We start from the raw sequence: 16,008 nt of genomic DNA, 5'->3' as shown, positions 1-16,008 counted from the left end.
AGGGAAGCAACTTTTCTCCAACCTCCACCCCAGCACCTGCAGGGGGTGGGCACCATACCGTGGATTTTGGGGATGTGTTAGCAGTTTTTGTGTTGCATCTGAAATACACGTTCAGAGCATAAGTTTGTGACTTCTGCCATGGCTGCAAGGGCATTAATCCCCAAAAGAGCCAAGGCGGACCTCTGGGATAAACATGGGTTCCCCAGGAACCCAGCCTCCTGGGGAGACAGAAAGCCCCAGCAGGGAAAATTGTTATCCTCTGCAGCAGTTTATAACCATCGAGAACAGGCAGAGGCCAGCAGCAGTCACGGCTTAACAGCAGTGATTTCAGGCTTTGTTTTCAAACTGCTTATTTATATCACGTTAGGATGCAGATAGGAGCCTTTCTCAGTCTGGCATTGTTTGACACCCTGGGTGTTTCCAGGGAAGTCAGTGGAGGGGCACAAAGTAAATCAGTGCAGAATTGGGCTCCATGAAAAAAAAACACCACCACCACCAACAACAAAAAACTGTCCTTAGTGGAGAACCCAGTTCCCAAAATCAGCTAGCGGAGACAAACCACTTAACTAAAATAAATCATTGTGAAGGCAATTCAGAGAACAAGAGAGAAAATTGCTTTTGTTCTCCAGTCACAAACTCCAGACTGACAATCGCACTGGGTACTTCCATGCTTTCTTGCTGGCTGGCCCTTTCCCAGCCATAGGGTCTTGTTTGCACCTAGTCTTGCAGTCCTCACGTAGCAGAAAGAGGCCACCGGGTGGCCTCATTCAGGTCACGTAACAGTTTGGGTGGTGGCAAAGGAATAGGAAAATTAGGTGGCCAGAGGTGCTGCAAGTATGACCCTGCTCTTCCATGGTTACCTGCCTGACCTGGATCCTGCGGTGCTGGTCTGACCGCCCCATTGCTGCCCGTAAAGATCATATATTACTGGTGATGACAAGATTCAGGCTGGAGGCAGCCTCATTTCAGCAGTGGGAGCCATGATTCATTTCCTGTGGCCTATAGCTTGCGCGACATATGGCAATGTTTTTTTAAAACCCTGGGGTGGAGACAAGGAGTGACAGCACATGCCCAAGGAGGGTGCACGACCACGTCCATCTGACAGCAAAGCTGGCACGTTGCTGTGGGTAGGATCCTGCCTCCCTCCCTGCCCCGAGGAAACTCATGGACCCCATGAGAGCCACCTCCAATGCTCTCCATCCTGGCATCCCAACCTTCCGCCTCACCCAGGTGACAATGGAGCTGCACTGTGAGTGCTTGCTTGGGTTTGATTTTGTTTTTAATGGTGAGTCCAAGCAAGAAAACACTCATGGCAAACCATGTATCTTTTGGTGAATTCAAGGAGGTTAGATTCCACCTTGCAATAACAATTTGGGATGCTCCTTGTCCTGTCCTGGGTGGTCTCACTTCTCCTGAGATGCCGAAAGGTGGATTTAGCCACCCTATGGAGTGGATTTTGCCTCCGCGCAGGACCACTGCCTGGGCAAATCTGATGCAACTAAACCTTTTGGGACTCCAAACTAAATCACTTAAAGGAACTTGAAAAAAAAAAAAAAAAAAAAAAAAAAAGGTAGCCAGAAGTACAGAGTGCAAGCTCTAATACATTCAATAAGTCATCGGTGACAACTGAAACTAACTTATCAGTGCAGTTGTGGAAGTGGTACTTAATTAACATTCTCATGGTTTCCTGCCCTGAGCATCCAGAACTCCATTCAGAAAGTGGCTGGAGGAAACTGTGTTGATGGTAGGGATGCAAGTATTAGGCATGTTGCATCTAAAAGCACCCATCAAAAAAATTAAAAATTAAAAATAAAGAAGCAATCTATCCTTCAAAAAAATCCTTAAATAGATACCAATTTAGTTGCAACGGGGCACAGCCATTTAGCATATGCCATTAATTGTGTAGGCTCCATCACTGAGCGGAGACACGGCCACTGCCAGAATATTCAGACATATTCCCCAAATGGCATATTAATAATGAGATCTTTCATAGGAGGATCCGTGACTCATTTGAGAAGAAAAATGGGTCATTCACTGCACTGAGCCATCTGAAGAAAACGGCAGCTTTTTTTGGGGAGGGAGTTGTTCAGTTTCAACCAGAAAATGGAGAAGGCAAAGGGGGAGAGGACGGGTGGCTGGTGCTGCTGGATGACATTAGCAGTGCTTCCATTTTAGAGTTAAAATCCCCACCCTGAGAGGCATTTCATGCCTTGTAGGGCTGGATGCTAAAAAAAATAAAATCAGGAATGGAAGAAACTGCGAGTGTTGCTCAGCATCGCCTTGCCCTGCTCCACCCAAAGCTACAAGCTGTGGCCCATCCTTCCCAAAGTCCTGTCCTGGTGTCCCCTGGGGTTGAAGGCACCACATGCACAGGGATGCTTTGGATACCTGCTGGTTCTCAGCTACCTTCCCAGGTAGATGAGGTTTCCAGGTTTCTGGAATAATGTGCAATAGAGGAAGAGTTTATGGTAGATGCTGAATACACACAAAAATGTCAAATCAGAGAGAGCCTTTTCGGTGCCCTGCCTGTGTTTCTGCCTGCACTCACTCAAGCAGGAGCTGCTCCCTGCTCCTGTGTGATGCTGATTGCATGCATGTGGGGCCCAGGGTGATAAATAATACAGAAATCCTCATTGGCACAAGTATGTAGGGGGGATTGGTTGGGTTACACGCAAAATGACAGCCAGCTCCCCCGCACAGCTACAGCAGAGCCTTTGAGAGGAGTTAACGCATAATAACAGGGCAGGTTACAAAGCTGGCTTTTAAGATTTCATTATAACCATAAATCTTACTGCTACTACAGAATTGTAATCGCTTTCACAACCCAGCTAAATCCAGGGTAACTTTCTGTATTAGATGAATGCATTCATCATTCCCATTCAGCAGTTACTTGGACCCATGACTTTCCATGATGCTTTGGAGATTAGCAAAGACCACAACCCTTTCCTGAGGGCATTTGTCCTCTGCCCTGATGAAAAGACTCACATTTCTTTGCTTTATCCCTCCCTTCTGCTGTTGCCTTCTCCTCCCTCTGCCCTCGACCTTCCACTTCAGAGCCATGGGCCCAGCCGGAGGGAGGAGGCGATGGGGAAAGGATGCCCCTGTGCTGCACGCAGGGTGTTCCCTCCTCATGCAGACACAAAACAACCTCTGTCTGTAGACCTGCTGCAGTGTCCTACCTCCCAATTTAATTATCTCAACAAGATAAAAGAGGAATTAATGGCAAGTGGATTTTCTCGGTTAAACAAATACTTGACAACCAACACTGAGCTCTTAAACTGCCACTGGACTGTGGATAAATTGACTCTCATGAACCAATGGCCACTGAGTCTAAACAGCAACCAAATCAAATTAATTTCCTCTTCAGGATAAAAACACCTTCCCCACCCCCTTCAACAGCCACCTCTGAACATTGGACCTGGTCTTGCAGCACCGTTTTCCCCTGGCGCTCCACAGGTTTGCACCACCAAGTGAAAATCAGTAAGCATTTAATCCAGGCTGGCCCTTTCCCAGACCACAAAGCCTTCAGGCACTCTGGAAGCTGAAAGTGGTGGCTATTTCTCCTGAGAAATACCCCGCCAGACCCTACCTCCTGTCCCCATCACACAGGTGATGGTTATCCCCCAGCCTTCGTCCTGGTTAAGCCTCCCCACCTCCCTACCCTGCACCATGCCCAGACCTCTGAGTGCACCCAGATGAGGATATTTTATTGCAGTCCTCTCCATGCTAACAGGGTACAAGAAAGAAATCTCTTCCTGCAAACGCTTTCCTTTCCCTCCCTTAACAAGGTCTCCAGCAACTTGGATTTACTGTTATCCCAAGCAACTTCATGATACAACGAGCGGACATCAGACAGGATGAGCAGAGCAAACCCACCCTGACTGTGGGGTTATTACCCGGTCTGGGCAGAGGGATGTGGCTGTAACACACGTCACACCCCAGCAAAGTTTCCATTTGGAAATATGCTCTGTAGCCATGCCAGTCACTCATACACAGCCCTGACGAGTGCTGGTACATCAGCACCCTGATAGGCAGCTCCACAAACACTGCAATCAACAGCCGAGAATAATTTTCAAGAAATACAAATGAGCAAATATCCAGTTGCCATGGCAACCCCAAGAGCCGGACGGTATTTTAACAGATGACAAAACACAGCTCTGGTTAGCCAGTGCAGCAGGAGCTCTGCATGCACAGCCCCCTCTGAGGACACCACCCAAAGGAGCCCAAGGAGCATCACCTCCTCCTGCTGAGAGCAGCCCTGGCCGAGGCAGTGGCACAGCCAGGCATGGAGGACACAGAGGACACAGAGGACACGGAGCAGCAGGAGGGCAGCAGGGTGGCTGCAGCAGCATCCTCTTTAAGCAGCACTGGTGACTTCTGTGTGCTGGTGCCAGCTGTGACTCCCTTCTCTACCACATCATCTGCCTTCTGGCACAGTGACCCTCAAGGATGACCGGCTTTACCAGCAGGAACCAATTACTCTCTCATTAGTTCTGATCAACAGCACCTCTGATGATTTGCAACTGGGAATGGAAGTTTCCAGCCAATGTGCCAAGCCCCTGCCAAGAAAAAAGCATTTAATAAAAGAGCTGTCACCCTATTTACACCACACCAAAAAGGACTGCAAACCCAGGGACTGGTGCTCTCTGTCATGTTAGATTCCACTGGAAGCCCACACCTTCCCTGTTACCCCCCAGTGGGGGCAGAAACCCCCATGGCACAGAAAGGAAGCCCTCAATACACCAAAGTCTTTCTCCTGCTCAGGGGCTACATCCTACTCAATGCCTTCTTGTAAATGGCCCCAGAACATGGCCGCACCCCTTTCCTGGGGCAGAAGCAGTCTGAAAGGCTTTTAAAAATGCACTTGCCTTCTCAGCACCCCAAGTTTGGCTTATCAACCTTGCACATAAGTGCTAAATGCTCGAGAGATGCACAGACCAAAGACAAACCAGACTCTGGGCAGATTTTATGCACATTCCCAGGTTTTCAAAATGTAATGGCATTGGCAAAGGGTGGTGCGGGCTGCTCACAGCTGCACAAACCAAATGCACTGAGCCCTGCCCCTGCCTCCTGCTGCCCTCCCCACATCACAGCACCCACTAGCCGTTTTGGTGGCTCAGAGGCTGGAGCTTGTCCTTGCAGCTTCCTCTCCCAGACATCCATCAGTGAATTTCAAGATACAAAAAGAAACTAATAATAGAAAAAAAGAGAATTAAAAGGCAGTTGGTCCAGGCAGTCCCATCCCTCCTGCCTGTCATGACAGAGCTGGGGGCAACATCATCTCTACAGACCAAGAAACGCGGTACAGGAGGACAAAGACATTTGTCACCAATAGGTGATTATTTTGTTTGCTCCCAGTGTATGCAACTGGCTTATCCTGAGTTTCATGTGTTACAGAGGAAGATATTCAGCTCCTAAAAATCACAGAGGTGTAACAGGAGCCTCCTGCAGCCATTGCTTGCAAGTGAAGGAGTTGGGGGGAGTCCCCGGCTGTCAGCCTTGCAGGGCCTGTGGCCAGCAGCACAGAGGCAGCCAAGGCAAGAGGGCAGCTGGGGATCACAGGCAGGGGCACAGAAAAATAAATAAATAAATAAATAAATAAAATAATTTTTAAAAAATAGGAGAATCCTGGAGCCTGGGGAGAAAGCAGGGGAGGTTCACAAAACAAAGCCCCTGTTAACTCTGGCACCAACTTTCTGGTCATGCAAGTTCACTTCTTTTTTACCTGGAAATGAAGACATTGATTGGAGATGACAGCTTCCATAGGCTCTGCCCATTAGCAATAGTTTTAGTCACTGTAGGGTCCAACTCTTCAAACACTTTCCCAAGGGAACTTTCCAGACCTTTCTTTCAAAATGTCTTAAGCCCCTTGCAGGGAAAAGTGGGGCTCTTGGCTTGAGGGGTGCCAAGCCCCGCGGTGCTGAGGGGAACTAGTGGTGGGGAGGCAGCACCAGCCCCAGGCCCAGCACTGCCTGCACCCAGCCACCTCCTCCAGTGCCCAGCATTTTGCTAAGCTTGTCTGAACCAGGAAGGCCCTGTTCCACAGCTGGTTTCTTTACAAACCCTTGTTATCTGTATGCATTGTCTTCTGATAGCAGATGAAGCACAGGCCTGGAGAAACCACATGCATTACCTCCTGCCCCACATGCCAAAACCATCCTAAAAACCTTATTTTCACATGTAAGAGGAGGAAAAGCAGAAAGAGAAGGCAATGCATGCATGGTATCCACAAGAACTGGTATAATTTTATGGGTTAACCCATGCATCAGTGGCCATGGTGCCTTTGAGGAGCCGGGCTGCTCACAGCACCCACCCAAGGACTCACCAACTGCGGCCTGATGCCTTCTTGCCACCTTGGCCCAGCTGCTTTTTCTTCCCTTCAGCACCATTTGTTGCTCAGCCACCAGTTCTGGGGGACAGCAATTTGTCTAACCCATTAGCCACTAAAAGAAAAACAAAACAACCAACCCCCAAAGGCTGTTCTCCATGGAGAAGCAGGGGGAGTCTTCCTCAGTTGACTCACTCCAGCCACATAGCAGCAATAACTAACTAACGGAGAAGATTTGATGTCCCTGGAGGAAATAAATGGCCTTTGTCTTCTGGAATCTTGCAGGCTGACAAAAAATTGAGTGTGTGCTTGCCTCCTGTCCATCTCACATCTCAACCAAGATCTTCTGCCGGGGTGCGAGGTTCCACACATGTCTGCGACCGAGGAAAGACACAGCCTCCAGGCCAGCGCCATGACAGCCTGGCGGCACGAGGCATTCCCCACTTCACACCCTGATGCCAGAGGGCTTGATTTTCAGGGGGAATTATGGCACTGAGCCCCGGTCCCCAGTCTTGGGAAGGGCAAAGGCTGGGGCCAGCCGACAGGTTCAACGTCAGAGCGCAGGGGAGCTGGGAGACCCTGAACAGCACACTTTCTCCCTATATATATTTCTCCCTTGCCTTCCCTTTATAAATATCTTATATAAATACAAATTTGTTATATATATATATTTTAAAAGTATATCTTTTAAATATATTCCAGAGATGATAACATTACCTCATTTTAGAAACGGGCTCCTACACTCATTCCCACCGACAGCCACATCCTTACCCCCACCAGCTTTCACATTTTCACTCCAAGCTCCCAGTTTAGCCAAAAGCAGCAGTGACACTGGGGGAAGCTGTGTCACCCCTGTTGCCCTTTACCTAACTGCACCCAATGTAATCACTCTGGAAAGTGTGAGCTTTCAGATGTTATATGTTTCAGATGGTGACATCAGGGGCAACCGAAGAATTTTATGTGGATGCTTTTACTCATCCTCACAAGGGATTTGCCTTGGTTTTGTGTCAAGAGGTCCCTGCCCTGCCTGGGACACCCTGTGGAGAAGCTCCTTCACCTCCAGAGAAGCCACCATGCCTTGCAGGTGGTTTTAAAAGGAGAAGGAAATTTGGTTTCTTATTTTATTGGTGTGTGGGGAAAGAAATCTATCTATCTATCTATCTATCTATCTATCTATCTATCTATCTATCTATCTATCTATGTCCTATTCAAAGGACCTGTGAAAATGATGATGTTTTATATGCCAGTGACAAGTTTATAGGAAGCAATTAAGGGGCATTAATATTACATTTTCTCTTTAACAGCAAAAAGTCGAACCTGCCCACAGCTGAGACGCACAGACATGCTGTTTAGCACATGTGCATGTTATATGCACACACATACACACAGATATCCCCTTACAGCACAGCACAGCTGCTCCAGGCACTTCCACCCACACTGAGTTGCTTCACCCCAACCAGGCAGGGCCCAGCCCTGGCCCCAGCCCTTCCCCGTGTGTTCCCATTCCTCTGCTTCTGCCTGAGGTGCCCTCACAGAGCCGCATGCTCTGAGGGAGAAGGGCATTTTTAAAATTCTCTTTTTATTCTAACATTACTTGTATTTTTTTCTTTTTATTTCTTATTTTATTCTTTTTTAATTTAGTTTTTTTGTTATTACTATTATTAGTTTTTATTAGTTTATTTGTTCTATCTTTTAATTCTATCTTTTTTATTTTCTCATTTTTTATTTGATAATTTAATCTATCTTTTAATTCTATCTTTATTTTCCTTTATAACTTTTTCTTTATTATTATTATTTTAGTTGTTGATTTTATGTTTTAAGGAAGCTCAACAGCGCTTCTCTCCCCTCAGGCACCCCACTGGGCTCCCCCACAGCACCACTTACACAAAACCCCACAAATCCCCCCCAAATACAAGAAGCAGGGTGCCAACCCCTATCAAGCGACTGAAACACAACCACCACCCCAGATGAGCCTCCCCCAGAACAATGCCCCTGCTGGGTGAGGGCACCCCGCTGCCCCCAGCTGGCACACGTCAGCCCCATCCCATCCTCCTGTCACCCACCCATCCCCAATGGGTGTTGGTGGCCCAATGCTGCCCACCTGCCCTCGGCCCTGGGGGGCTCCAGGTGAGGCAAGGGCCAGGCACGAGGCATGGCCCGGGGGGGAGGGGCAGGTTGGGGAACCCACTGCTGCCCCCCAGCTCCGAGCCAGAGCCACCTCCGTTGCTTATTTCAGTGGGGACAAATAAAATGCCTGTGACACAAAGGCATTTTGCGTAACTTAACAGAAAACAACACCTTTTCCCTGCTCATCACATATCAGCAGCCATTTTTTTATTTTTTTATTTTATTTATTTATTTATTTTTGCTAATGGTTTGGTGTATTGATAAAATAACAGATTTCCTCCAACCTGGTGCAATAGTTTATTTAAAATCCAACCCCAAGCTTAAATCCGGGGCCTCCTTCGCTCTGCAGCATGCCTCCTGTCACCGCTTCCCTGTGGGGAGAGCTCCGCGGCTCCAGCCTGCGCAGGAGGCCTCCTCCATCCCGTGACGTCCCGGCCAGCTTGTCCCCACCGAGGCAGCACAAAGCCGGGGTGCAGGATCAGTCCAGAGCCAGCGAGGGGATTTTGCAGACGAAGGGGAAGGCTCGGCCACAGGCGTTGTCATTCCAGGAGCGCAGCGCTGCCCCAAAACAAGGCGTTAGTGGGGATTGAGGTTCAAGGCCTTTAGGGATTTGGCTTGTGGCACAGGCAAGGCCTCACTGTGCTTCAGCAAGAGCCCATGGTATGAGTGAGGACCCTGGTCGAGGGATGTGTTTTGCAGCAGACCACGTGTGGGAGGGGTAGATGACAAAATTTGACCTTTGACTAAATTTATGGATTCTCTAAAGTGATGTTCCCTTCCTGCTCTGGGAGAGGAGATGGGCTGTAAGCAGAGGGAAAGCACGTGTGTGTGTATGTGTAGTTATAAAGAAAACACCCTTCTCTAAGAAGAAAAAGAGAAAATAATAATAATAAAGATTTAAAAAAATGCAAATCACCACCCTGCCAGTAGCCTCTCCAGAAAAGCCCAAGCAGCAGCTGGAATTTATTCACATGCAAACAGCACTCAGCGCACCCTTGAGCGCCCCGTGCTGTGCTTACCGCTGCTGGCCCGGTACCAGATCTGCACGCAGTCCTCCTCCTCCGGGATGGAGTGGATGCCATCATCGGGCTGGCTGCCGTCCCAGTAGTTGTAGTCGTAGGAGGAGCCGTCCGTCCACTCGAAGTTACCCTCCTGCAGGACAAGGGCAGAGGGAGAAATGTGGCCACAGCAGAGCTGCCAACCCCCAGGCACCCATGGCCATGTGCCCAAGCAGAGATGGGTGCAAGACAGCCCAAGGACATGGGGAGAACTGGCCAAGCAGCATGTTGGGGTTGTGCAGCCGAAAACTTACAGGGAAGTGAAGTTTTACAATAAATTTTGCAGGTAATGCCCGGGACCGCTGCAGATGCAGAGGCAGGGGCACTCACCTGCCGCAGGTCATTGAGCCCCGTCCAGATGTCGGTGGGGATGCCGGGCACACGGCTGTTTACCAGGTCATACACAAAGACGTTTTCTTCCCAGCTGGCAAAACAGCACAAAACACAGCAGTTGAGAGGTTACAGCAGGCATGGTGTCATGGACGTTCCCCTTATCTTCTGCCCCAGAGCTGGACAAATGGGCCCCTCTTTTGTGATTGCTGGTGGGAGATTTGGTGCTGGGTCTTTGCAAAAGGTGTGTAGGGTGAGGGAGAGGGAGTGTGTATAATCGTGTTAGATCTCTACCCCTTTTTCAAGTATAAAAAATGCACTTTGCAGGGAACTTGGGGAATATTACAGCACTATTCCTGCCAGCACAGCTAAAGGCATTTTCTACACCATCTTTGCATGCCCAAGGCATCAGGCCTGCCCCAGCTGTTGCACAGAGGTTGTGCTGCCTCGGTGTCACTGTGCCTGCATCCCTACTTCCCCAGGAGGAGGACGTGCCCGCAGCTCTCACCTGTGAATGGAGGCCAGCTTCGCTGATCTGATGCCAATAGAGAACTCGGCACAGTAGAGGTCAGCTTCAGCCCAGGTTTTGTTGATGGGGAAGTACCGGTAGCAGTGGCCTTCATACTCCGTCCAGAAGAGAGGGCAGGAGTAGGCGTGCACGGGCTCTGGCAGGGCTGGGGCAAAGCAGAGGACATGCAGGTGGTACAGGAGAAGCAGCGCCCAACCCTGCTCCCCGCCAACAAAATAAAGCCACATACGTGGAAAAAAGCAGATTTTGCAGAAGCCAGGCAAAAGGTAGCTAAAACCCAAAGAAATTGTGCAATAGCCACAAGTTTCCAAATTTTAGTGTCTACCTAGGAAAATCAGGAGGCTTGCAATGCAAGCCTGTTTGATGTGGCTTCAGGCAGGGGGTGCTTTAAATGGAGGCACTCACTTGTGCTACTGCAGATGACAAGATAAGGGCTGCTCTCGCCCCCATCAGACAGCACTGGAGCCACTGTGCTAGGACAGAGCTGGCGCTGGGGCTGCAGGGTCGCGGCCACATGCTGCTCTCCTGCTCACACCTATAAACCCAGATTGCATCTCCCCCCCCAGCGACCCCCCTCGCTGCCCCCTTGTCCCGGCCTGGTGGCAGCCGTGCATGTAGACACGCCTTGGATTTTGGACCAAAAATAGCCCCGTGGAGGCTGCAGGGAGCGGTGCCGCTCTATCTGCCTCCCTGGGAGATAAGAGCTGGGGCCCCACAGAGCCACGAAGGCTCTTCAGCAGGACAGGGGAGCTCCCCCAGATGAGGCTATTTTGGGGGTGCAGGAGGCATTTCTGGAGCCTTTGCATAATATAAACACTGCAGCAGCATTAACACGTCCCTCTGCCAGCCTCCTCCAAGCAGAAGGGAGGACACGGAGCACACACCATGTCCTGACAAACAGTAACACATGCACAGTCCCCAAAATCATGTAGTAAATAGGTTTAACCCTTGTACCTCCTGGCTTTTGAGCCCTGGGGTGTCACCAGTTCCCCCAGAGCCAGCTCCTGCATCCCCACTGGGTCCTGGCAGAGCAACCATGGAGCTGGGAGCAGGGGTTAGGGCACACCGAGTCCTTGGGAGAGGCAGATGCCACTGAGCTACCCAAGCAGGTAACAGACTTAAGCCCAAAGAGGTCAGGGCGCTGCTGAAGGGCCTCTGGTGTTGAAGGGCCTGGGGGGAAATCGCTGTGACCGCGGGTCATTGGTGGGCAGAGCGAATCCCTGCCAACAGCCACATCCGATGTAGTAGCAGTGAAGGCAATGTTGGTATAGAGAAAAAGGAGAAATGAGATGAATCCAAAGCTGAGTGGAGCTGAACTCTTCTCCAGCAGCTCCAAGTGATAATTTAATGTATCATCAGCTCTTCGGCACAGGGTCTCTGAGCATTTCCTAAACACCCCTCCTGAAGCTGCTTTACAGCACACAGCAGAGGAGAAGCCACAAAGGCAAAGGGCACTTTTGTTCTTCTGACGTCCAAGGCAGCCGCACTTCACACCCCTGCTGCACTCCCTGCAGGAGCCGTGCCTTTGGGCAGCTCGCAGGGGCTGCACAGCCTCTGTGAGGGGTAAGGCCAAGGCACACCTGGTCGGAAGCAAGAGGAGCAGCTTTAGAGGAGTGTGGCAAAGCCAAAAAGGCAGCTCAGAGGTGGTGCAGGGCTCAGAACAACATCCAGCCAGACTTGCTTTGGAAAATCCTTAGAACAGCCTGCAGAAGGGTGAATTATTGCTGTTGTGCCAACAGAGTAGGACCAGGAATGCCACAAGCTGATGCGATTTCCTGCAGCATGGCACTGGCCAGGGGCCCCTGTCCGTACCGCCAGCAGACACGGCCAGCAACTGTCTCTTTTATAGAGGTGTAAAAAGCCCCAACGAACTCTTCACCTCCAGCAGCATGGTGGCAAAATTCACGGGGCTGAACCCAGCAGTACCCTGCCTTCCCATGGCACTGCGAACCACAGCGGGTCCCCAGCACCCCCCTCTTTGTCCCGAGCAGCCAAAACCTAGTGCGAGATGGAGACAGTCATCCTTTGTTATTCTGTGCTGCTTCCCATTAGGTAGCATTAATTTGATGAGCTTCAGCGAACCAGAGGTGCCTGAAGGAATTTAAGGTTAAATATACCAAAAAGGAAAAGAAGGGAGGTCAGCATTTAATTAGCATCCTCTCTGTCGGGTCAGGATCAGAGGCTCAGACACTCTCTTTGGAGAAGGACTTCTGCTCTTACATTTACAGGCAGCAACAACTGGGGGTGCTGCCCTGATCTGGGAACTGCAGGGGCTATTTTTAGCAGGAAAGCCGTAAGAAATTGTATGCATGTGTGTATGAGCATACTCACAGCTCTGTAGGAAAACCTCATAACCTAAGCCAGCAGCTGATAGTGGTATTTGATGTAAAAAGAAAGGGGGGAAGCACTGGGGGGATATTCAGACCAGATTCTCACCTTTACGTGTCCCAGCAAAACATTGCCCTCGGCAGCATCAGCTCCTCTGGGCTGGAGCTGCACCTGCAGCAAAGCCACCACCTGTGGGACCATGTCCCTGCCATCCCTTTGTCCCCAGACTTCTGGCAGAAAATGAGGGCACGAATCCTTCCATCCTTCCTTTGCCTGTTTGCAGTGCAGCAGTTTTGTGGCCAGAGATGTGTTAAAACGCAGCAACAGCAAAATGGTTGTCTAAACTTGGCTGAAGATAAGATCCGTGTCAGGCAGATAATACTTACCCAGAAAAGCTGGAAAACAGGAATTTGGGGTCAGAAAAAGAGCTCTGCACTCTCTGAATTTGCTTTGGTGCCAATACAACTGGATTCTTCCTATTTAGTGATTTGCTGAGACCCAGCTCAGAGGCACCAGGATCCCCCTAACTGGGAAAACCCCATGTCAGAGCTGTGTAGAGTGTGACACAGCTCTGGCAGAGTTTCACTTCCTCAAGTGGTTGCTTTCCAGTGACAAATTATTGAGGGAGAAAACCCCAGGCAGTCCATCAGCCTGTTTCTCCCTGGGATGCTACTGAAGGAGCAAAGCACCGACTGCGCGACTCCCTGACTCAGCAGTGAAGGCGAAGGGCAGGCTTGTCCCTACCAGCTCCATGCCAAGGCTTCGTGCTGCTTCTCCTGCAGCCAGTAGCTTTGAGAGACAAAGGCTGGGGTTAGGACAGGGTCACTGGGAGATGCCCAAGCAGGGAAGACCCCTGAGGGGAAGCAGCTCCACTGAAGCGCTTTGGGCAGCGGGTAGGGTTGGGTCAGCAGCTGATGGCTCACCAAAAGCTTGTAGGTGCTCAGAGAGACCTCACTGACTAAGATGGTCTTAAAACCCCATTCCTGGCACATCTGTAAGCTGATGCTGCCTTCTGACCTCAAAAAGCAACCTACCTTGCATCAGAGCTGCTGACTGATGGGCACTCAGAGGGGGGCTGAGACTGCAGGGCCAGAAGCAGGCAGCCCCAGGACGCTCCAGGACAGCTCCAGCTGAAGCTTGGCTGGGGATAGGGGTCACAGTGCCACCTGGGGCAGAGCCCACGTCCTACTTATTGATTTAAACCAAAGAATAAGGGGAATTTGAGGGGCAGGAGCACGTAGCAGAGTCTAAGACTGCTACCATGTGATGCTGACATGCCTCAGATCACCAAGGGCTTTAGGAGCACATCCTTAACACTGACACCGTGCTCCTTACTGACAAACAACCCCACCTTCATGCTGTTTGTAACACAAATCTTTCATTAACAGATAAAAAAGCCTCATGCTCAGTGGGCACATTCAAAACAAGCAGCTCATGGGGGGGGGGGGGGGGGGGTTGGTCTCCTTGTATCTGGGGGACACAGGGAGCCAGAGGGGATGGCAGCCACTGATGGACACGGAGACCATTTAATGACCTGATGGTATCTTACACACACTGAAGTGGGGTTTTTAAGTGCACATTAGAAATGTCCAAGTAAAACTTTAAACAGCTGTTGAAGCATTTGGGAAAGTGACTTCCCTTCACGCAGAGTGTTTTGCTTTTTAAATCCCTGTAACAAAACCAAGCTGTCTCTACAGATTAAAATCTTCTGCCACATCCATTTGGAGATGCGAGGCTGCCACAGCCGCCCCCCTGCAGCCCGCAGTAACAGATAAGAGTTATCTTGCATTTTTTCTCCTTAATTAGTGCTGGTGAAGCTCTCGTTGATTGGCTGGCTGGGAGGAAACCCAGGCTCTATCACTCCTTTTTCTCACAAAGTCTCAGAATGACACTTATGGGTCCCTTTCTGCTCTCAGCAGCCGTAAACGTGACGGGGCACACCGCACAATGAGCACAGGCTCCCGCTCCCCCCAGCCCCATCAGAAAGTTTGCAGGAAACCAAAGTGACACAGAGAGGCTGCTGCCATGCCGTGTTCCAGGCTTACAACCAGCCCAGAAAAAAAGTGGGGAACGGGGAGGGAATCACACAACAGCGGCCTTTTTTCAGGGACAGGAGGTGCTCCTCTGGCACCCTGGCACACCAGCTCGCATTGCTAGGGGTGAAAGCCCAGCTGCCTGCACACAAAGCCAGAAGAGAGAGCCTCAGCGTCCAGGGGAGAGAGCAGGGCTCCTTGGGGCACCCAAGAGAAGAAGAAAATTGATGTCGAGGCAAGCCTGAGATTTCTGGAGCGAGACAAACTGGCGAGTCAGCTGCCGCCCCTCCAAGACCCCCTAAACCCCGCTTCGAGGCCATCCCCATCCTGCACCATCCTGCACGGGCAGTGTGGGATTAAATCCCCTCCTGGCGCTTTGCACTCACCTTGGCTGATCTTGATGTTGGTCTGGGGGAAAGCCCCGACGGCCAGCAGCGCGGCGGCCAGCAGCGCGCACACGGCGCGGCCCCAGCCCATCACCGCGGCACCGGGCGGCTCCGCGGCCGCGGCGGGACAGGGGCGGCTGCGGGCAGGGGGCGGCTGCGGGCAGGGACCGCCCCGCACCTCCCCGCTGCGGCCCTCCGCCCTCCACGGCCCACGAGAGGGGGGGGGGGGGGGGGGGGGGGGGAAGAAGGGGAGAAGATGCTTTTCGTAGGTCCCCCCCTACCCCAGGAGCAAGGCAGAGATGCTTCTCGTGGGTTTCTCCACCCCACGAGTGAGGCGGAGAAGCTTTTTGAGGGTTTCTCCCCCGCCTAGGATCAAGGAGGAGATGGTTTTTGTGGCTTTTATTTCTTATATTTAAATATGTCATCACCTCTTTTTGCACCTTCTTTACTTTTTTTTTTGGTGATGTTGCAGAAACAAGCCTGCTCCATTTGCTCACACACTGCATGTGCTGTGCTCATGCAGCCCCATGACATCAGACAGCCTGCAGCAACAAACAGCAATGGGATGGAGGCTCTTCCACATCTCCTTTCTGTGGTCAGAACTGTATTTGGAAATAAACTTCAGTTTTTAAAAATCTTGTGTAAAGTCCTTCTCAAGGAACAGGTAAGGGGAACAGATTACACACAAGTGCTATGAAACGCCGTGGCCCTGCTCCACTTCCAATTTCTGACCTCAGCCAGCACTGAAGGAGCTGCTTGGGAACGCAGCCAGTGCCTGTCCCATTTTATTCTCAGCCACAGATGAACATTTTCATGTTTTTCTGGGACTTGAGTTGGGATGACTCCTGTTTTCACAGGCAGGATACAAGTAGAAAGAATTTGGGATGCC

At 50.7% G+C, this 16,008-nt stretch overlaps 1 protein-coding gene across 1 annotated transcript; it reads right to left on the bottom strand.

The window, feature by feature from the left end:
- Positions 1–8,734: 8,734 nt before the first annotated feature.
- On the bottom strand, positions 8,735–15,338 carry CLEC19A (C-type lectin domain containing 19A). The gene is made up of 5 exons (XM_035339208.1): positions 15,120–15,338; positions 10,352–10,517; positions 9,844–9,937; positions 9,475–9,607; positions 8,735–9,013 (listed from the first exon to the last, which is right to left on the bottom strand). Exons 1-5 carry the CDS (start codon positions 15,208–15,210, stop codon positions 8,934–8,936), a joined length of 564 nt encoding a protein of 187 aa, XP_035195099.1. The 5' UTR covers positions 15,211–15,338; the 3' UTR covers positions 8,735–8,933.
- Positions 15,339–16,008: the final 670 nt, after the last annotated feature.

Source organism: Oxyura jamaicensis, chromosome 14, assembly GCF_011077185.1.
Source record: "Oxyura jamaicensis isolate SHBP4307 breed ruddy duck chromosome 14, BPBGC_Ojam_1.0, whole genome shotgun sequence".
NCBI lineage: Eukaryota > Metazoa > Chordata > Aves > Anseriformes > Anatidae > Oxyura > Oxyura jamaicensis.
Note: the sequence above shows the minus strand (reverse complement) of the source record. Positions and strands in the feature narration are given on the sequence as shown.

Bases quoted from the DNA above. Each gene is read 5' to 3' on its own strand.
- CLEC19A (XM_035339208.1), bottom strand. From the start codon at position 15,210: ATGGGCTGGGGCCGCGCCGTGTGCGCGCTGCTGGCCGCCGCGCTGCTG. The intron at 9,608-9,843 runs GTGAGTGCCCCT...CTTGTCCTGCAG, and splicing joins GGCTCAATGACCTGCGGCAG to GAGGGTAACTTCGAGTGGAC. The intron at 9,014-9,474 runs GTAAGCACAGCA...GTTTTGGGGCAG, and splicing joins CTGGTACCGGGCCAGCAGCG to CGCTGCGCTCCTGGAATGAC.